At 39.3% G+C, this 21,005-nt stretch overlaps 9 protein-coding genes and 1 non-coding gene across 10 annotated transcripts; 8 read left to right on the top strand and 2 right to left on the bottom strand.

Moving 5' to 3' along the window:
• Window positions 1-595: 595 nt before the first annotated feature.
• RSC8 (Rsc8p) lies at window positions 596-2,302 on the top strand (the record flags this gene model as incomplete). The annotated part of the gene is made up of 1 exon (XM_003646188.1): window positions 596-2,302. One exon carries the CDS (start codon window positions 596-598, stop codon window positions 2,300-2,302), a length of 1,707 nt encoding a protein of 568 aa, XP_003646236.1.
• A 553-nt stretch (window positions 2,303-2,855) lies between these two features.
• YKE4 (Zn(2+) transporter YKE4) lies at window positions 2,856-4,112 on the top strand (the record flags this gene model as incomplete). Its single annotated transcript, XM_003646187.1, has 1 exon — window positions 2,856-4,112. The coding sequence occupies one exon, from the start codon at window positions 2,856-2,858 to the stop codon at window positions 4,110-4,112; it is 1,257 nt and encodes a 418-aa protein (XP_003646235.1).
• A 382-nt stretch (window positions 4,113-4,494) lies between these two features.
• Ecym_4357 (uncharacterized protein) lies at window positions 4,495-5,979 on the top strand (the record flags this gene model as incomplete). Its single annotated transcript, XM_003646186.1, has 1 exon — window positions 4,495-5,979. The coding sequence occupies one exon, from the start codon at window positions 4,495-4,497 to the stop codon at window positions 5,977-5,979; it is 1,485 nt and encodes a 494-aa protein (XP_003646234.1).
• A 374-nt stretch (window positions 5,980-6,353) lies between these two features.
• ATG45 (Atg45p) lies at window positions 6,354-7,343 on the top strand (the record flags this gene model as incomplete). Its single annotated transcript, XM_003646185.1, has 1 exon — window positions 6,354-7,343. One exon carries the CDS (start codon window positions 6,354-6,356, stop codon window positions 7,341-7,343), a length of 990 nt encoding a protein of 329 aa, XP_003646233.1.
• An 870-nt stretch (window positions 7,344-8,213) lies between these two features.
• On the top strand, window positions 8,214-11,597 carry IRR1 (cohesin subunit IRR1; the record flags this gene model as incomplete). Its single annotated transcript, XM_003646184.1, has 1 exon — window positions 8,214-11,597. The coding sequence occupies one exon, from the start codon at window positions 8,214-8,216 to the stop codon at window positions 11,595-11,597; it is 3,384 nt and encodes a 1,127-aa protein (XP_003646232.1).
• Window positions 11,598-11,819: 222 nt separating this feature from the next.
• On the top strand, window positions 11,820-12,245 carry EMC5 (Emc5p; the record flags this gene model as incomplete). The annotated part of the gene is made up of 1 exon (XM_003646183.1): window positions 11,820-12,245. The coding sequence occupies one exon, from the start codon at window positions 11,820-11,822 to the stop codon at window positions 12,243-12,245; it is 426 nt and encodes a 141-aa protein (XP_003646231.1).
• Window positions 12,246-12,363: 118 nt separating this feature from the next.
• Window positions 12,364-12,753, bottom strand: CDC26 (anaphase promoting complex subunit CDC26; the record flags this gene model as incomplete). Its single annotated transcript, XM_003646182.1, has 1 exon — window positions 12,364-12,753. The coding sequence occupies one exon, from the start codon at window positions 12,751-12,753 to the stop codon at window positions 12,364-12,366; it is 390 nt and encodes a 129-aa protein (XP_003646230.1).
• Window positions 12,754-13,306: 553 nt separating this feature from the next.
• On the top strand, window positions 13,307-13,379 carry Ecym_4352. Its single transcript has one exon. It is a non-coding gene; the product is annotated as a tRNA-Lys (tRNA).
• Window positions 13,380-13,615: 236 nt separating this feature from the next.
• SSM4 (E3 ubiquitin-protein ligase SSM4) lies at window positions 13,616-17,404 on the top strand (the record flags this gene model as incomplete). The annotated part of the gene is made up of 1 exon (XM_003646181.1): window positions 13,616-17,404. The coding sequence occupies one exon, from the start codon at window positions 13,616-13,618 to the stop codon at window positions 17,402-17,404; it is 3,789 nt and encodes a 1,262-aa protein (XP_003646229.1).
• A 237-nt stretch (window positions 17,405-17,641) lies between these two features.
• Window positions 17,642-20,722, bottom strand: ULP2 (SUMO protease ULP2; the record flags this gene model as incomplete). The annotated part of the gene is made up of 1 exon (XM_003646180.1): window positions 17,642-20,722. One exon carries the CDS (start codon window positions 20,720-20,722, stop codon window positions 17,642-17,644), a length of 3,081 nt encoding a protein of 1,026 aa, XP_003646228.1.
• Window positions 20,723-21,005: the final 283 nt, after the last annotated feature.

Below are 21,005 nucleotides of genomic sequence, written 5' to 3'. Positions count from 1 at the left end.
CCGAGTAAACCCATTATTAACCTTGGCCATTAATAAGAGTTCCAAAAACAGTTTCTCACACATTATTAACATCCCACATTATGCCTTTTATGTATAAAACATCCCCCGTCACACATGATTCTCAGTAATGTTCCATAAACTACTTTTCCTATATGAAACACACCTTTCGAATTCTTAATATTTGAATCTATTTTGAATTTCCAGTAACACAATTTTTATTACAATTATAAAATCGAAACTGGAAGGACCACAAAAATTATTTAAAAAAAGATAGTTGCGTAGAGAGATAGATAATACGATAGAATCGCTGGAAATATACACAGTAGAAGGCCAGTGGTCATAGTTTAATGTCTAGTGCCAAGCCGGATTATGTAATCTAGTGTAGCGAAAGCTGGTGTTGTTTTTAATCACTTTGAACGTTAGATATTCACGGTGGCGATATCGTAAAAAAAACTGAACTTTTGAAAATATGCTTAACAAAATAAACATTAATTAATACTTACGTAGTTTAGATTAGTTGAAGGAAGCCTTGATATAGATTCCTAAGAGGGGTTTGAAGAGTATTACCAATAGTTATAGATATAGAGCTGGAAAGATGAATGAACCGATGGACGTTCAAGAGAATAATTTGGAGATGGAGAATGAGACAGCACCTTTGAGCAATGCGGGAACAGTTAATTCTTCTGTTCCCGTGTTGCCCCACTTGCAGCAACAACAACAACAACAGGAACAATCGAAGGTAGACTATGAACAGGAGGCTCAGAAATTGGAAGATAAGGCGGCGCGGTTTTTAGCGAAGCAGGCGCATCCTGTGATTGTTCCTTCGTTTGCGTCATGGTTCCAATTCAATGATATACATGAGCTGGAGAGACGTGCATTGCCCGACTTTTTTAACGATTCATCACGTTTTAAAACGCCGAAAACGTACAAGGATGTGCGTAACTTTATTGTGAATACATATAGATTATCACCATATGAGTACTTAACCATTACCGCTGTGAGAAGAAACATTGCGATGGATGTTGCATCGATTGTAAAGATTCACAAGTTTTTGGAGGAGTGGGGGTTGATTAACTATCAAATTGATCCCAGATCAAAGCCATCTCTATTGGGGCCTGCGTTTACAGGTCATTTTCAGGTTGTGTTAGATACCCCGCAAGGATTGAAGCCCTTTGTACCTCCCGATGTAGCGGAAATTCCGATTGAAACGAATGGGTCTGGTGGTTCTGCGGCTTCCAATGGAGAAACGAACTCTACTGACGAGGAGCCCTCTGCAAATTCCAGCAGTGTGGCCACGCCTTACTCGACTGCGCCTAAAGTAAAGGTGGAGTTCAAGCAACCCAAGCCGTTCCCTGTAAACCTTTCTCTGCGGAAGAACATTTATGATTCGATTCACGATTTCAATGCGTTGCGTTCGCAGCAACAGCAATCTAAACAGATCCACAAGACATATGCCTGCTTTACATGTGGTAATGACGCAGTGGGGGTACGCTACCATAATCTGCGTTCTGGTGTTAATAATTTGTGTTCCCGCTGTTTCCAAGAAGGCCATTTTGGTGCCAATTTTCATGCGTCCGATTTCATAAAGTTGGAAAATATGATGCGCAGCAGTAAATATTGGTCTGATCAGGAATTGTTGTTACTTTTAGAAGGTATTGAAATGTACGAAGATAACTGGGAAAAGATTGTAGATCATGTAGGTGGATCTAAGACCTTGGAGGAATGTGTTGAGAAATTTTTAACATTGCCAATTGAAGATAAATACATTAACGGAATTGTCCCACAAGATTCAAAGGATGGTAACAAAGTCGAGGAGTTTGTAACCAAGGATGCCGTAAGCGCAACGATACAGGCATTATTAAATGGCATTAATGACAAGGTTCTAAAAGAAGACATTCCAAGATCAGCCAAACAAATATCCGAAAAATACTTACAAGAAGCACACATTGTCACACATGATTTGGTACAGTTAACTTTGGAGAAGCTAGATCTCAAGTTTAGACAACTTGACTCTGTTGAGGCTGCATTGAAAGTAGAACGTGACAAATACGCCCGGGAGACAGAAAAACAAAGAAACGACAGATTATCTTTAAGCAAGCAAGTGACAGACATTAACAAGGATTTGACAAAATTAAATATATCCAAAAAACTAGTACTACTGTCCGAACAGGCCGATTCTGGCGTTGCCTTAGTAGAAAAAGAGTCTAACGCCAACGAAGAGGAATTAAAGAAAATAGCTCAGCAGGATTTAGAAAGTGTGTCTAAGGCCCAACCACAATTATACAAGCCGTGGTCGTTGTAATTAATATAGTATATGTAACTCATATTACCTTAATAAAGACCTAAAATGTGCAATGAACTTGGAAACTCCCTCTTCTGACATAAAAAACTACCACTTAAAACCACATTATCACATCCTAGCTGATAATATCAATGTTTAAATTCAATTCCATTCAATGTATGGGTTTTTATTTCCGCCAGAGGAAATGTCCCGAGTAGAAAAAGCAGTTCCTGAAAACAAAATGAAAGGGAAACATACTGGAAACAAATTAGTTATGAATTATGGAAAATTAAGCCATGACGTTTCAAACTGATAGGGAATACAAAGCCAGATATATCACACAATTCCACGTACACAACAACTGTCAGTCTCTTAATATACCGGTGAAAATTAGACCAGTTTTTCTATGTTTGTATTTAACCTCTAAAAAGGATAAACAACGCAATTATGGCCTTTCTTGATTACCAAGCCATTGTAAAAATTTAAATTCAACCTAACAGAAATAACTAATACAATCCCCCTAAGGAGTTTCACGTTTAGCTACTTCAGGGAGTTACGGAAATTAACTCTAGAGATGTGTAGAGTTTTATTGGTAGCATTGACGTTGTTAGCACCAGTATTGTGCCATGGCAAACATAGTTATGAGTTAAAGTCAGGGTATTTTGATGTTGCAATGGGGTATTTATTTCCATTCTGTTCTCGTTACAACTCATTGTTAGCTACACTATACCTGTCCATGGTTCCTGGATTGATGGCGTTCGTTATTCCAGGGTTGAGAACCAGTAGTGATGATGCTTTGTTTCTACCTCTTATGGTTTCGTTTGCGTTTGGCGGGTTGATGGGTGACGTGCTGCTTTGCCTATTACCAGAAATATTTCGTTCAAACGAACTAGATACGGCAGGAAGGATTATTGATATGATGAGGAATCCAGAAGAGAAGGTTGTTAGTGAGTTAATCAAGCTGTCGCAATACAGGGGCAGCCCGCCTTCCCTAAGTTTTGCTGTTTTTACTGGGTTCGTACTCTTCATGGGCATTGACAAGATGGTAAGAATAATGAATGGCGATGACTCTGGCGCAGATGGTCACTCTCACTCTCACTTGCACGCCTACCCTGAAGACTCGGCCGAAGCCATTCAGTCCTCTTCAGAGGTTCATAGTGAAAAATCGTTAATAAAGAAGAATAAGAAGGATCAAAAATCTGTAAAATCGTCCTCAGCAATAATTAAAAACCAAGTTGATAGTAAAGAGTCGACCAAAAAATCCAAGAATGTTGTACCATCTTCTCTACGGACACCCGTGTATTTAAACTTGATTTCAAGCTTTGCCCACAACTTCACTGATGGCCTTGCTCTCGCGACAGCTTTTTACACCTCCAGAACTGTTGGAATCACCACTACCATTGCCGTGTTGATGCATGAAATCCCCCATGAGCTAGGTGATATTGCGATCGCAATTTCAAGTGGTTTTTCCTTCAAATACGCCTTGAAGTCACATATTATAACATCCATTGGTGCCATGGTCGGCACCCTTATCGGCTGCGCCATTAACGAATTGGGTATCTACAACACCTTCAGTCCACAAATAATCCCAGAAATTGGCATTCCTATCAAGTTCACAACTGATGCAATACAATTACTCGGCGTCTCATTTCAAGATCTTCTGTTGCCAATCACTACTGGTGGGTTTATATACATCGGCACAGTGGGCATTGTTCCTGAGCTACTAAAGACCAGAAATCCAAATAACACCTCCAAAGAGTGCATTAGCAGCCTGCTACAACTAGGTGCAATGTGTGCAGGCTTTGGACTTATTTTCCTCATGAAAGAGTAGAGACACACGGTTATTAGTCGGACTCTTTCTTTACATGACGTTTTTGAATACATGCTTTACCACACACTCGTATTTAAAGTCTCATATGCCAGAATGCAACATCTTTTATAACTAAAACCTGCATTAACAAGGTTACTAAGGACTACATGTCCTTCAATGACTCATCTTCCTGGCAAGGATGTCCTGACCTGCCTGCGTATTCTGCTGGTGAACGAAGGGACATATTTCTTTTTTTTACTCTTTTTCGCAAAAAAGCTGATGCTTGGAAACCATTCCTTTCTATACATATTTATATAGATAAGAGATGCTTTAGAAATTCATACGGATGGAACAGGGCCACAACGTCCAAACGCTTTATTAAGAGCCAAAAGGTTGAACAAAGATGATTGTTGGAGAGTCTAGTACAACTGAAAGTTCAAAACGATGGACATTGTGCATAAAATCGAAGTTTACTAAGCTGGGAGCTGTAAAGTCGCCTAAAGTTGTCGATGTTAGAATATCAGACGGGGAGAAAGATACAAATGTTGAAGTTGACGGATTTTCGTACCCTGAAGGAGGGTTGAAGGCTTGGAGTGTGACAGTTGGCGCAATGCTCGGGGTGTTACCTACATGGGGGCTTTTCTTCGTCACTGGAACAGTACAGAACCATATTTCCAAAAATCAGTTAGCAAATAAGTCTATATCCTCTGTTTCGTGGATATTTTCTATCTATGCTTTCCTTGTTTTGAGTTCGGGAATTTTCAGTGGGTTGTATTTTGACAAATGTGGAACAAAGCAGCCTCTGGCGATAGGTTCAGTGATTTTTATTGGCGGGCTTATTGGGGTTGGGAATTCCAAAACTATTGGGCAGTTTATTCTATCTTTTAGTGTTGCTGCAGGGATTGGGTCTGGCATAATAACGAGTCCCATGCTTGGTTGTGTGTGCCACTACTTCTACCGTCGGAGGGGTATTGCAACGGCACTAGCCATCAATGGCGGCAGTGTTGGAGGAGTTATTTTCCCCATAATGTTTGGCTCATTGTTCGATAAAGTTGGCTTTGCATGGTCTTTCAGGATTATGAGTTTAATTGCGGCATTCTGTCTCACTTTAACCTGGTTCTTAGTGAGAGAAGATCCTGAAAAGTTGACGGTAACAACATCCGAACAAGCCGAATACGTAAAGAACTACCATCCGCTAAGACGGTCCATCTTAACTATGAGAGACGCCTTTGACTACAAAGCTCTGGCTCAAGGCTCGTACTTCTGGGGCACCATCGCAACCTCAATGGCTGAGGTCAGCGCCGGTACAACTCTAACCTACATCGCCTCCTATTGTACTGCCGTGCACTACAAAGAATCTGACTCCTTCGCCATCGTCACAACACTGAATACCCTCACCATATTTGGCGGCTTTATATTCAGCTTCGTCGCTGACCGATGGCTCGGCGCATACAACGTTATGATAATCGTCAACATAGGCCTCGCGTTTTCAGGCCTCATAATATGGCTACCTTTCGGCAGCCGTTCAACCTCTAACATGTACATATTCGCAGCAATATACGGCTTCTTCTATGGATCAATGCTCAACCTGGCCCCTGTGTGCTGTGGAAAGATCTCCAAAACCAACGAATTCGGCAAACGCTACGCTACAATGTATGTCCTAGTCGGCCTTTTCTTTCTCCTGGGTATCCCTATCTCTGGCGTAATCCTCCGTGAAGAATCACTCTCCGCATACAACAATCTAATAATATTTGTATCTTCAATAAGCGGTACCTCTGCGTTCCTATTCGCAGTTAGTAAGTATTACGCCCTCAAATCCCCTTCCAACTCAGCCCCTGCCTCGTCCTTCCTCAGCGTAATTTTAACCACCTTATTTACTGTCTTTTGACGATCTTACATAACATATACACATGATAAATTACCTTATAACATATCTACATATACTTCAACACTTGACGCTCACCTGACTCTGCCATAGGGGGCAACGCGATGAGCTTAACTGGGGGTGGCAACCTTAATAACTATTTTGGTTGCGAAAAAAAAATATATAGTTTGGATGGAAAGGGGATCTGAAGACTTTTTATCAAGATCCCAAAGAGTTAAGCAAGAACATTGGATAGGAGTTACCGGAGTGTTTGCGAGGCAGGAGAAGGCAGTGGAAAAGTTAGGTTTTGAATTTCGTCTATCTAGGTATCTGTTCGCACATAAATTATAGACAAATAAAGTGAAAAAGGGATAGATATATAGTAAAAGACACGGACAATGCCAAGTTTGGAGTTAGTTATGGAGGGCACGAAGGTGCACTTCAGTAGCAGTGACCATATAACGATCACAGGGGATTTTGATCAATGGCAGCATGAGAAATATACCTTGAAGTACGATGATGTGGAGGGTGTATTTCGGGTGGAGGTACCATACAGTGGGGAGAAGGAGCTAATTTTCAAGTTTGTTTTAAATGGAACGAATTGGACGACTGTGGAGTGTTTTGAAGAGCTCATGGACGGCGAGGGCCACGTGAATAACCGAGTGTTTTGTGAGGATTGGTTGAAAGATGGAGAAACAGAAGAGGTGTCTGAATCGGAGGGTGAAGAGCTTCGTGAGTCAGACATGACTATGGACGATGTAACGATAAGTTCTCCTGATCAGGGATCTGATGGGTACTTGGGGTTGGTGGACCCTGTTACAACTGGTTTGGAGGTATCTGAAGTGTGCCAGGGGAGTGAGAATGTTGTTACAGCAAGTGATAAAGAGGTAGAGAATGTCGGCGTCAGTGCCGAAAGCGGTGGCAACGATAGGCGCGTCAGTGCTAACAGTTACGGTAGCAGTAGCAGCTACAGCAGTAGCAGCGAAAGTAGTGACAGCAGCGACAGCAGCAGCACAGATAGCAGCCACTTCAAGAACCAACTCAGAATGAGCAGTAGCGATAGGAATATCCAGAGTGATGAAACTGTGAAAAACTCAGAAAGTGACGATGAACACCGCAGCAAAAAAAATTTTGTTTCTGAATCTCCTACCACATACGATGAGGCATCACAGACTATTAATAACGGAAAACCTCCGCTATCACTACCTGGTGATTACATTCACGTTGCTTCCCGAGGTGAGCTCAGTAGCTCAGAAGATGTTGAGCTCTCTCCAACCGTAACGGGCGAAGAGGATCTAAGGTACTCTCCAGATCCCGGAGACAACCGACCCCGTTTACAAGGTCTTCTTTCCGCAATCAGAGTCTTCAAGACATACTGGAGAGGTTGATATTTTCACCACCACTCTGTGCTATTTATTGGCTTTTTTGTTATTTTTGTTATATTTTTATTTCCACTTGTTTTGTTTTCTGTTTTCTCTACGGGTCCCCTTCGCTAATTCAATTTTTGATAGAATGAAGAGAAAAGAACAACCTCGTGTTAGCATACGTTTCCACTACCCCTCATCTCCACCCACCCTCTAGACTTTCAAACAGCAACCTATCTTACCCCTTACCACCAACTCCCAAACCGCTGAGATATCTATATATATTACTTCTGTTTCGGATGGCTTGATATGTTGTTTGAGTTTTTACGAAAATATTGGATAAACCCAAACCTTCTTTATCCTTTTGTTATTTTCACAATTCTCGTTAGTACTACTGATGTTGTTGATTGTTTAATACTCTTGTTATAAAGATCTCCTCAATGCAAGACTCTGGACAATTTAGAGTATCTAATTAGTTTCTAAAAATACTACCTGAAAAATTAAAACATGAAAATTGCTATCGAACTTCCTCTACCATTGGATCCAACAGCTGCACATACTAAATACATACATATAGACTACGTAAAATACTACGGTAGGTTTTCCATGATTCTAGTTTTGATCTTGTATAGCATTTCTTGTTTGGTTGTCATTTTTGAGAATTCATCACGTGATCAAACCTCTGGGATATTTCAAATCACTAATAACGGGATCACGATATTTTGTTGACGCGCCTTTTAATTAAAAATGTAACTTACCCTTCAAAGTTGTTAAGGAATGATTGTTGATTTGGGGGTCATTTCGTGTGTGGAGGTTAGCCAAGCAGATTATATCTTTGTGGAATAGTGCGACAGTAGTTAGTGGACTGTTTGATTGTTTTGATTGTGTGAGACAATGCCAACAGTTCGTCGATCTAAGAGGATCAGACAGAAGTTGCGCCATGAGGGGGAAGAGGATGGGGGGGCAGAGTCCCAGATGCAGAGCAGAGAAGTTAGTGTTGTGCAGACGGATGAGCACACAAATTTGGTTGATGTTCAGAGGGTTCTTTCAGAGGAAGAGACAGATGTAGAACAGGATCATGAGAGTGATGAGGACTATCAAGATGGGCGGTCGAGGCCAAAGAGCCAAAATAAGAGGCCTAGGTCAGGTGAGTCCGGTGACAGCAAAGGGAGAAGCAAGAAACGGGCTCGTACTATCCGCTCTACAAACCCAGCTAAGATTGTTGGTATTGGAACGGGTACGAAAAAAGAGCAGGATCAGTACCTCAGTATGTTACAAGATTTTGAGCCTACGAGGTTGTTCCATATTTTTAGTACTTCGGAGGATGTGTCAGTTGAGGAGGTTGCCAGTGATTGGTTAGATCAATACAAGGAACATAGGAGTAGGGCGCTGAAGGAGTTTGTCAATTTTTTGCTCAATTGTACTGGCTCGTTAGTTCAAGTTGCTGAACATGATGTGGTAAATAATGATTCATCCAACGAGACCATTGGGGAAATTCAGATGTTATTTCGAGATCAAAAGATTCATGAATTCCACCTCTATATGTCGAAGATGCAGAAAAAGAGAAGTAAGTATAAGCCTTTGTATGAGAATTTCGTTGAATTTATGAGCAAGGTGATTGAATTGGCCAATGACAAAGATATGATGTATGTTGAGAAGACCGAGGAAGCCCAAGATGGGGAAACGAATATCGTCATTGAGACTGGTCCGTTGATGCTAGATTTGCTGACTTGGTTGTCATCGATGTCTGTGTGCAAGATCAGGTGTCTGAGATATATATCGACACTATGTATGTATATTTTCCAGGATCAGTTGACGGACTTGATGGTTAATTTAGATACTCAGGTACTATTTAAGTTGAGAAAACAATTGGCGATGGAACAAAAGAAGAAGAAACAGAATAAAAAAACCATTCATAAATTGGAATCTACCATCGCAGATGTAGAGGGCACCAAGACAGTTATCGAAAGTAACATTGATAATATTGTAAAATTATGCTTTGTCCACAGATTTAAAGACGTCGATGAGTGTATTAGGTCTGAATCGATCCTCCATTTAGCCCAATGGTTGGAAAATTACCCTGAATATTTTTTTAAGGCTACTTACCTGAAATATTTTGGCTGGTTGTTGTCTGATTCATCTCACGTGGTTAGATTACAAGTGTTGAAGACATTATCTCAGTTAGTTAGATTTTCAAACGAGAAGAATATGACGGATAATTCTTCATTGAGACAATTTTTTGAGAGGTTTAAGCAAAGAATCTTAGAAATAGCACTTAAGGATATCGAACTCCAAGTCCGGCTAGCTTCTGTCCAGGTGCTTGCATTGATAAATGGTTTCGGATATTTAGAAGATTCGGAAATTTTAAGCATTACGAGTTTGATATTCCATGAACATCAAGTAAAGGTATCATCTAGTGCGAAGAATGCCAAGTTTTTGAGTGCAGTTTCCAAGTTCTTTTCCAATGTTGAAAAAGAGCAACAAATCGATTTTTTGGATAAGCATAGAGCCGCTGATTCTATGGGAGATATTCAAGTAGGACATATTGTAGAAGCCGGAGTCCTGATGAGATTTTTGATAAAGTCCTTATCCGTTCATTTGCGAGCTCAAGGTCAGCAGCAAGTCAAAACTGAAAGGAATGTCCATTTGCTGTTTCAAGCAGCCGAATTTTTGCAACCTTATTTTATAAATACTATTGAGCCGCTATGCCAATTGCTAACCTACGAAGGGAGCTTTTCCGATTTTGATGTGCTTAACAGAAAATATACCTCTAATTATGGTAGTGATGATGAGGAAGAAGAAGAAGAAGAAGAAGGAACTAGATTGCTTTTGCCTGAAGACGAAAACTCCATCATTCAATATGTTACGGTCTTGAGTGGCTTCTGTCATGGGGCTATGAATCTGAGGCAGAACCAAAGCAAGGGCGGTGCGATTGAAGTTATTTTGACCTACCTGCTGGATCTATTTGCCAATTTAAACCTCGATTCGGATGTAATTCTAAACCAACTAGTCAGTATCTTTAAACTTTTCCGTTATGAAGATTGGATCTCACACGGCCAAGAGGCCTCTTTCCGACGTATTTTTGAAATACTTATCAAAAACTTTGATAACAGCTCCATAGAGACTGATATAAAAAATCCAAGACAAGATGCGTTTATCAATTTATTGTCATACACACAAAAGCTGTCGTTAGCTGATATCGATGGTCTGTGGAAAAACAAGCTGATTTCTATAAAAATCTCTCTGGCTAAATATTTAAAGCAGTTGAATCTGGACAATAATGATGAAGCAAATGATAAGATTCAGGTGTTACACACGATGTACCTGAATAAGTTGGTCTTACTAGGCAAGCACTTCAGGTTAGAATTTGATCAAGAGTTTTTGGAGCTGCTTTTCACCAACTACATTAACAAACTCTCACAGGTATTGTTGTCTTTGACTCCTGATACGCTTGTAAAGGTCAACTTCAAAGCTCTAACACAAATGGTAACTTGGAATTTACAAACATGGTATCAGATATTTGAAGAAAACATTACACCAAGTTCGGTATCGAGGCCAATGCTTGAATCAAACAAGTTTATTATAGATCAACTCTCGATCATTTTAATTACATTGCATAGAGAAGATGGTGACCTTTCAAATAAATTACAAGTGGAATATTCAATAAATACTTCATTATTGAACATTATCATCGCCGTAAAAATGTTTACGCTGAATCTTTCCGACAAAGAATCCGAGTGGAAACGTGTAATAAAAAGAGAATACCCCATATATTTGGACTCTCCAGAGGCCATACTCCAGGTATTCCTGTATCTGGAAGCCATGTATGCCAATAAATTAGACATATCCCTAGAAAGAGGTGATGAAGAAGATGTTGACTTTAACGATGTAATGCCTCCTAACGATGAAATGGGCGCCAAGGACTTAGAAAGAAATCTCTGTGCATATGTGATCAAATTAAAGAGTCTGTTCAAATTGGACATGTTAACTGACACGCATATAGAAGAAAGAATAAAACTAAATGCGAACGTTTTAGGGACCCTATACCAAAGTATCATCGATGAAACCATTTTCAGGGAACAAGATCCCTCAAAAGCTATCAAGAAACTAGTTTCAAATCCAGCCACTTCCGTTAATGCGTCTTCACAACCTCAAGAACAAACTCAGATTCAGGAAGAACTGGAACCAATTGAGGAGTTTTCACAAGAGGAAACAGATAGAAGACAAGACCTTCAGGAAGATCCAATCGAAGAAGACGGCCATTCGGAAAGTCCATAAGATGCTCGTAAAACCAGTCGCTAGCTATCAAATAAATATAATTTAATTACATTAATAGTTTATAGGTGGGTGTACTTTTAATTCCTTGTGTAATCACAAAATACGGATTTTATTGAATGACCGGATTAAATTCTAGATCTACCTATATTCTTTTCACCTTTAGAGAATGAGTAACATAGTATCTTCAAATAGTTCGCACTAATCAATCTGTGATCCTTGTGTATGATGTCAATCATATCCAAAGTGCTAAGCACACTATCAATACTTCAGTTGGTACATTCAGGATTCTCCAGCTTTGAATTTTACCAACTAAAGAAACAATTAAGCTTAATCGATGGGCTCCAACAAGATATTACCTTACCGTATGACATCCAGTTAGAAGTACTATGTGGCCTTCTACTTTTCACACTGAGCGTATTCCTATCCTTCGAGAAACTAAAGTATATTCCATTGGTGCGGTCTAGAGAATTGCTTACTCAAAATCAGTACTTGCAGGAAATCCAGATGAACAAGGCTACAAAAAAGGACAACCTGATAGGCAATGATCCCTTTGGAGAATTCAGTTGTATGCCATCTTTCATTAATATCCATAGGAAGCGAAAAGAAATAAGAGACTACTTATCCATCAAGGAAGTAGAAAAGGAGTAGTCTAACCGGCGTGCCTATTCTCATTTGGAACACATTGGCGGGAGGAGGAGGGTGAGGAGAGGGGTTTTTTACATTAGCTCAAATCTTGTATTGTGTATACAACATTATATATATCTTATCAACTACGTTGAATGAAAGGATTAGATGTGTCTCGTTCGTCTAAAACAGGCGTGTTGGTAGTGATACCCTGATTGGGCGAAAGATGCTCGTTTATGGTGCCAGTGGCCGCAATTCCAGCCGCCCGTCGATGCTGAACAATCTGCTGCTGCTGCTGCTGCTGCTGCTGCTGTTTGTTTAGAGGAGATATTTGAAAAGAACATGACAGCGGTCTGGGCTCATCAAAATGTGTAACTGATTGCACAACATGGCCTACTCTAGTGGATGATCGTATCAGGTCCATATGCTGTGACTTAACCTGCTGTTGCAACTTGAATTCCTCCAAGTTATCCTGGAGTTCTGCCAAGTCATCGGATGTGAGTTGAATAGTCGTAGGCTCTCTTCTTAACATGGTCTGCAAATGATCTGGCAGGAATCTATCCGTATTTTTAGGCCTTTAATACCTATGTGTGGAACAGTAGAGATCAACCCAACTGAGATTTTTCCAGACGCACAAAACAGTGACACTCTTGTAGCTTTTAAGTACAAATGCAAAAGAAATGCGTCTTGTTTATTGTGCCGTAGTGTATTCTACCTTTCCTTCCAACTGTGAACACCTAGAAGCCTATACGTAAACCAAGACTCCCTTTCCATACAATATTCAGTCTTTTTAAAGCTAGTATTAATGCCTTACTGTAACTTGTTCAGGACGCGCGTGTAATAATAATTGTACAATGCACTATTTTTGTGACTTGCAGCAGAAGCAGAAACACATAATGTCTTAACACGCTTTGCAAGCCTATAAATGAGCACATACAAACTGTAGAACCACCTAATATTTACCGTATCACTTGGGCCTGCCACTCAAGCGCTCCAACAGCCAATTGTGTATTCAAATTACCATCACATGACTCAAAATATCGAAGTCATATAATGCAGCACTAAAATTCCCATCTGAAGTTAGAGCCTTGTTGGCGCAATCGGTAGCGCGTATGACTCTTAATCATAAGGTTACGGGTTCGAGCCCCGTACAGGGCTTTTTTCACGTCACGTGGAAATTGTTGAAAAATTCTGATTTTTTTGCCCCTTACAATGAGTAAGCTTTTCAGATGAAATCAAAACTCATCATGTCTCTGAAATTAGCTTTCTAATAGGAGCTGTTTCCGTATATATATTGTCATACCAAGTTAGACAAGAGAACAGGTACGTCGTAGGTCAAAAGTTTATCTTTAAAGGGTTGATTTTTTAGAGTCGGTGTTTATTCCATTTTTAGCATGATGAACTCAATGGAGAGCGATGCTCAAACCCTAACATGTCGAATTTGTAGGATGGAAGCTACTGAAAATAACCAATTATTTCATCCGTGTCAATGCAAGGGATCGATCAAATATGTACATGAGCCATGCCTTTTTGAGTGGATGAGCTCGAAAGGCATAGATATATCGAAGCCGGGTACAGAGGCTAATTGTGATATATGTCATTTTCCAATTCATTTAAAGACTATATATGATGATGATATGCCGGTGGCTCCGCCAATCTTTGCAATGATGTTACAATTTGCCAGCCAGATCTTGCAAGAGGTGAGGATAGGAGTTTTTCTTACGGTTGCTGCAGTGTTGGTGGTCTTTGGGTTGCCAATGGCGTGGAATGTGTGGGGGAAGATATATACGATTTTATTGGATGATTTTACGTTGCCTTATCCCAATGATCGGTGGTATGTTAACCTTATATATGGGTTTGAGGAGCCTTGGATGACCAAGGAGAATATGATGGATAGACAATATCTCGTCATCCAAGGGTTGTTGAATTATAAGTTTTCACTACTTCAGATACTATTAGTTATTATTCTACACGCGCTGTTATATTTCGTGTATCTCTCTGTTTTAAAGGAGGAGGTTTTCCCCCGGATGTTGTACCATAAGATTGGGCCCCTTTTCACAGATGATGCTCTCCTGAGACGCCGGCTGCAGGAGAGATTCCCAGACATTAGAACTGAGACAGTAGAGAAGATCGTAAGGTTAATGAAACTGACCAACAATAATCAGGAATTAGGCGATGCTGGGAATCTACGTTTACATATACAGGAGCTAGACCTACAAGGACTGGAAGACCCTCAACAACAGCAACGGAATGATCTTGACGACACAACTGGGACAGAAAGCAATGATAGTGATCACAGTGAGATAGATTTAGTTGTGGAAGGTGCCAATCAAGGAGGGGGGGTTGAAGTTGACAATAATGAGAGGATAGAATTAGATGACCAGGAAGATGGAGAAGTTGCACAATCCGAAGGGGATGAAGGAGATGAAGAAGCCGAAGATGAAGAAGCCGAAGAAGATGTACAGCATATCAGGGACGCACAACCACAGGTTATCCGTATGCAACTCGATATGAATTTTGGAGAATTTGAGGATGATGGCCAGATGAGATGGGATGCACAAAGAAATGATGGATTAGCCTTACCTTTGATACATATTAAGCTGAACATGTTGAACTTGGTGGGCTATTTCTTGCTGGCTGTTGTTTTTATTGGTACATATTTTTTTGTCACGTATTTTGTTCCAACTATTATGGGAAGGGTTTTACTGTCTTTTTACTTTTACCTTATTGAGCGATTTGCGTATAGTGTTTCAACGCTGAGTGCATACACAGCAAAATTTCTACATCCTTATTTGCCAAAATTACCACTATCTGCCGTTAGCGATTTGAATAATTTGAATACCCATTTGATTAACAATTTTTTGGAAGTCATAAGGAACCACTATATATACTGCAAGTATAGAGTGAATCATCCTGGGGGGTCAATGCTATTCTGTGGATTACCTGCTGCTGCTACATACTTGACTGCATTGGCTTTAATATGTATTATTCCAGAGGTGATATCTAGAGGCTATGGACGAACAAATGGGCTACAGAATGTTATTATGAGAGTCCTTTTTCAACAGACGTATACTTTTAAATGTACTGTAAAAGTTTTCATACTATTTAGTATGGAGCTCGTTGGATTTCCTACTTTAGCTGGTCTTATGATCGACTATTCTCTTTTAACACCTTTGTTGCGCCCTCGTGGTTCACCATTAATAACCGTATTGGTTAAAGATATGTGGCGACCATGCTCTATTTTCTTCCTATGGTCTTTGGGTACTGCATATATGTTCATGTTTGCAAAGTTCATAGGCATTGTAAGGAAACATATTATTAGACCAGGTGTGTTATTTTGTATCAGGTCGCCAGATGATCCCAATATGAGAATTTTCCATGATATTCTAATATACCCAACCCGTGGTCAAATTCACAGATTGGTAATATCTATTTTACTATATGCGGTTCTAATATTAGTCGGATTCGGATTCCATACCAAGTTATTGTTCCCATATCTGTTAAAAAGCGATTTATTACCAATATACTGTGATCTCACATTTTCGGAATGGCACTATCGGTTTTTGATAATACTTTATTATACGATATCATGGTTCAGTAACTCTAAAAACCTAGAGCTTTATGTTAGAATGTATTGGATCAAAGTATTTTCTATTAGTTGCAGAAAGCTGCGGTTATCATCTGTAATATTAGACAAAAATGTTCCAATGGAGAGAGGTAAAGTTGTATATCGAAACTTGTTTTATCGATTTTTGGCATCTAAAAAGGCTAAGTGGTCTAATCTTGATTTATATTCTTCACCAAAGACATTTGAGGAGGCCCAGGAATTGTTCAAGGTGAATCCATCCATCCACGCTTATTTTGTTCCCGATGGATGCTTAATGCGAGTTCCAGCCAACGATATTGTTTCTAGAAATTATGCACAAATGCTATTTGTTCCTGTTACGAAAGATGATAAGTTGTTGAAGACTATGGATTTGGATAGAATTAAGGAGAGGAATTTACGTAATGGAGGAGAGTTTGGTTATCTTGATAAGCCATATACTGTTTTTGATTCGTATAGTATTGTTTACATTCCACCATCCTTTGCTACGAGGTATACAACGCTTTTAGTAATGATATGGGCATTCGGATCAATACTATTTATTGGAGGTGGCTTATTGTTTAACTATTCAGGTCAACTAATTATGTGGGCCATATCAACTCCAGTTTCATACCTCATAGGGGCTCCTTTCATCAGCAGCATCACTAACAACCAATCATTCACTGGCTCGAACCTGTATGCCATATCTTTAGGCTTTTGTTTCTGGTGTTATTTGGTCGATGAAGGGTTATTTGAGTTCATGATTAGTAGTAAACTGTGGGAATTCAAAGAAGTATTAGCTGCACCATTGGTAAGAATTGGCTCTGGTGTACATCGTTGCTTGAAATATTTGGTTAATTCTCGTTTTAATGTTCGTGTTGAAGATCTTGTTGACTGGTTGGAAAGTTGTCCATTATTTGTCAAGAGAGTTTTGACTTCGTTGCTAGAAGGTATTTTTGCGAAGATTCTCTACAAAACGATTTTATTTCATTACTCTAATATTATGGATTTTCGGAGTTATTATTTTAAATCCTCCAAATCTGCAGGTCCCCCAGAACCTGGATTTACGGGATCCACATCTAGCTGGATAGAAAACTGGGACTTCGTGTCAAGAGAATTTTTAACGTGGTTCCTAATTGAATACCTTATTATGTCATTTTTCCTGGGTTTCTTTTCCTTAGCTTCTGACAGACAAAATAAGACGAAATATTTGAAAATAGCTCTCTCCGTTATTATGAGATACACAATTCCATTCTTAATTACGAATTCATTTTACGGACTCATCATATTATTAAAGGGCTGTTTATTTTCGGGCAAGTATTTCTCTTCCGAATGGTCCTCCTTACGGTTTTTGGAAGCACTGGAACCAAGTCCAATAGATGATATTGTGATGCCAATGAATGCTTTAAAAGGATATGCGATACACAAAAGCGCAGTCTTAGAACACTTATATTACATTTCAAGTCCGCTCATCTTCGTTTTATGGTCTATATACTGTCACTACTCTTCTGTTAAACAATATATTAAGAGAGTTTCTGAGAGAGCTATAGACGATCTATACGGAAAGAGCAGAACCTTGGTTAACTTAGAAGATTTTTAGAGACTTCCTGTGGTTTAAAAACTATAGTGTTATTATTACCTTTGTTAATATTGATATACTGTATCAGTTACATCCTTTAGAGTCGTAGTTGATTAAATGCATGCGATAAGTAAATTTATTTATCGCCACCAGATAGGGTGCCGACATGAGTCTATAAAAGTGGTATTCAATAATTACAAAAAGCGATGAATACCGAGCTGCAGGTATGAAAGCCCCGATTGAACTTCTGGACTCCTATCACTGGTTTCCTTCCGTTTTTCTCTGAAAGCCTAATTTTCCCCTAGTGAAACGCATAGAAAGGCTATCACCAGTCAGATCTTGCACCTCAATATACTCATGTTCGGAAGTTGATGACGTAATATGTTTGCTGCTCGAAGTTGGGCCTTTTGTTTTAGATGATCCGCCCAAAACCGTGCTGGATAGCTCTTTCACATCTTCCAATTCAATAAGTTCCCTGCTTTTTATTTTTTTGGGGTTAGCATCACTAATATCATTATTCGGTTTAGGTGTTTTAATATTCATACGGGGAACTGAAATATGTATATCAGATGAATCTTGAGCTAGTTCTTTATCAAGCTCGTTTTTTAAATATGCAGTAGTATCTACCGCTTGCTCTAATAAATTTAATTCTTCTGATTCAGAATCAACATCATCACCATCATCACCGTCGTAATCATCATTATTATCATTATCACCTTGATTCACCACCCGTGTTGGCCCTGGATCAAAATCAACTCTTCGAATATTACGCCTATTCGGTCTTTGTAAAGTGCTGGCTATTGAAACAGCTTTAAATTTGGCTATTTCTTGATTGATTGAATCCTCATGGTATTCATCAACTTCTGAAAGCGGAGAGATGACGCTGTGACGCAATCCCAATGAGCCAAATCTTTTTTTATTGCCCACCCCTTCCAATAAAGCGTGCGGTTTCTTTGCATCAACATCATCATATTGCTTCTTTTTAGACTCTTTTTCAGTAATCGTATCTCTAGTAACTTTTTCTTGAAAAAATACAGAACTGACACCTGTTTCTTTAGCGACCGTATCGATGCGTTCGGGGCTGCTGCTCAAATGGCGCCTATTGTTAGGCTCTCGGACCACAGAGGATGAATGAGCAACATAGTGTCTCTGATTTTCGTCATTTCTATAAATCATAACATTAGATTCTGGAGAAATACTCATTCTATCTTCAGAGCCACTGGATATTTCTGGGCGCTCCCTTAACAAGGAACTTCCATCAGTTTGAACTAATTCCAGTTTAACAAACTGTTCGCCAGAAATAATATTGTACTCAGATGAGCATTCCATTCCTTCCATGGAGCCTTCCTTGTGGTCGACATCCTGAGTTTGAGTTTCGATTTCATCAACTTTTTCAATAATCTCTATGTCACTATGATCGGCACAATCACCAGAAATATCAGAGTCATTAGATGTACCATTGTGTTCAATTTGTTCCTGTTGTAAATTCCATAAAACCTGTCTTAGCTCCTTTCTGGCAGATTTACGTTGTTTTTTATCAAAGTAAGAGTTTATTTCTTTGGTTAGGAGTAATGAAGGTTTTTGAAACCATAATGCTATAGCTTTTTTCGGATTCTCAAAAAACTTTTTGGTGTTTAAGATAAGGTGAACACCACAATCACTCATATTAGGTTGCTGTGGTACAGTGCACATCTTCATCCTAATCTGCATCCTTGGGATCTCAAATCCATATTTGTCTTTAACATAGGCAATCAAAAACATTTTGATCGGATCCACTTCACGTGAATGTGTCTGTCGTAGAGAGTCATAAACTAAGATCGATACCATTGGGAAATTCACTTCTTCATGTTCTGGAAAGTTAGAATTTGAATTGGCCTGCTCTACCCACCGAGAATAGTATCCTTTTTTAAAAAACCGAAGTACTTTATGCAAATTTGTTATGATACAACCAAACCAATGAAAGTTGACATTGATAGGAATTACGACGTACTTTCGTTCCATTAGATTTGAGTTGGTTACCCACTTCTTAACATTTAAATAACAATTTTCCAAGTTACTGACTAATTTAGTGTAAAAAAATGAAGATAGTATAAAAACTTCTTCCTTTTCCACGCTTTGTGTAGAAATCGCTTGTTCAACGTAGTATTTCACAAAAAAGTCTAAAATGGTGTCATTGATCCAATCATGATTGTACAAGCACTTAAAATCTTGGTTGGTAACTGAATACTTTGTATCATCGCCAAATAAGTAGTGCAAACTAGGTTTAAACACTTCTGGGACTTCATGCAAATCGTCATCATCTAACAATAAATGGCTTTCGGTTTCCATTTCCAATAGTCTCGATGATTTCCTCAAACTGGAATAAGTATGTTCTGATATTTTTGATTTCAATGGAGATGTTTTTACAGAGCCGTAAAATGAGTTTGATGCAATTCCTTTACCAGGAGACGTATCACTGTCTGATGATTCTACTGGCATAGCATTCCCAGGAAGATTTATAACCTGCCCTGACTTGCCATACTTTTTCTTCAGGCCTTTTGTGTTATTCAAAGACTTTAGAGTCTTGCCTAACAAAGCAATTCCTTTATCTGTTTTCTGTCTCACCACTCTGCTAACTAAATCCTGTTTCATGGATTCCTCAATTATTCTCTTGCTCCCTGTGTTACTTATTTTAAACCCTGCCTTCTTGATTCTATCTTCAATCCCAATCAATCTAACTTCAGATTTGTCCCCGTTGTTACCCCAAATAATCATCTTAGCAAGCACTTTGCCATCATCAACATTCAGATAAAAATCCGTCACCAGCTGGAGCCCCACACATGTGGTATGCATATCAAAGTAGAACATACGCACATCCTTCAAAAGATTCAAAGAAAGCATGACATTCATATCTCCCACGCTCTTCAAATCACAAAACATCATCTCCTTCGACCCATTCCCAAACGATATTTCCAACAGGACATTCTCAATAACATACAAATCACCGCTATCATCAAATAACTCTAAATATCCAACTATCCGCTCAGTCGCATATTTACCAGCATCGGCCAAATTACCCAGATCGCTTTCTGCTGACGGCAACAACCCATTAGAGCTAGAAGTAGCAGCAGCAGCGCCTTGCATCAAACCAGGTGAAGGTGACAACTTATATTTTTTCGAAGGCGGTATGCATTCTGAAAGCTCCACAGCACGAATAACCCCCTCAGAAACCTTACTAACATGCTTCTGTCGTTCAAGTTGGTAACGATCCCCTGTATGCCGTGTTGGCCCTTTACTTTCCCTCGAATGTGTTACCAATGTATTCATCGGCGTAAGGCCAGCCCTCTTGTGCCTGTTCATACCGCAAAGTAACCAGAGAAGTATACAATATCTATCACTCTCGAGAAACTCAAATCTTGGCCTCTAAAGCAGCACTAACCTATGCTATAACTATCTTATTCTCCCTAATAATCTTAACTACTATTGTTATTATTACCATCTTTCGCGCTTTAAACTGGTTTTTAGTTTTACATATAGGAAAGCAATGTATGGGTTTATAACCATTCTAAAATCAACATTCAGAAACGTAGTTCAAGCATATAGTAGGCATCTTCTGGTGACATTGAGCTACCTGGACTTCAGG

Source organism: Eremothecium cymbalariae, chromosome 4, assembly GCF_000235365.1.
Source record: "Eremothecium cymbalariae DBVPG#7215 chromosome 4, complete sequence".
NCBI lineage: Eukaryota > Fungi > Ascomycota > Saccharomycetes > Saccharomycetales > Saccharomycetaceae > Eremothecium > Eremothecium cymbalariae.
Note: the sequence above shows the minus strand (reverse complement) of the source record. Positions and strands in the feature narration are given on the sequence as shown.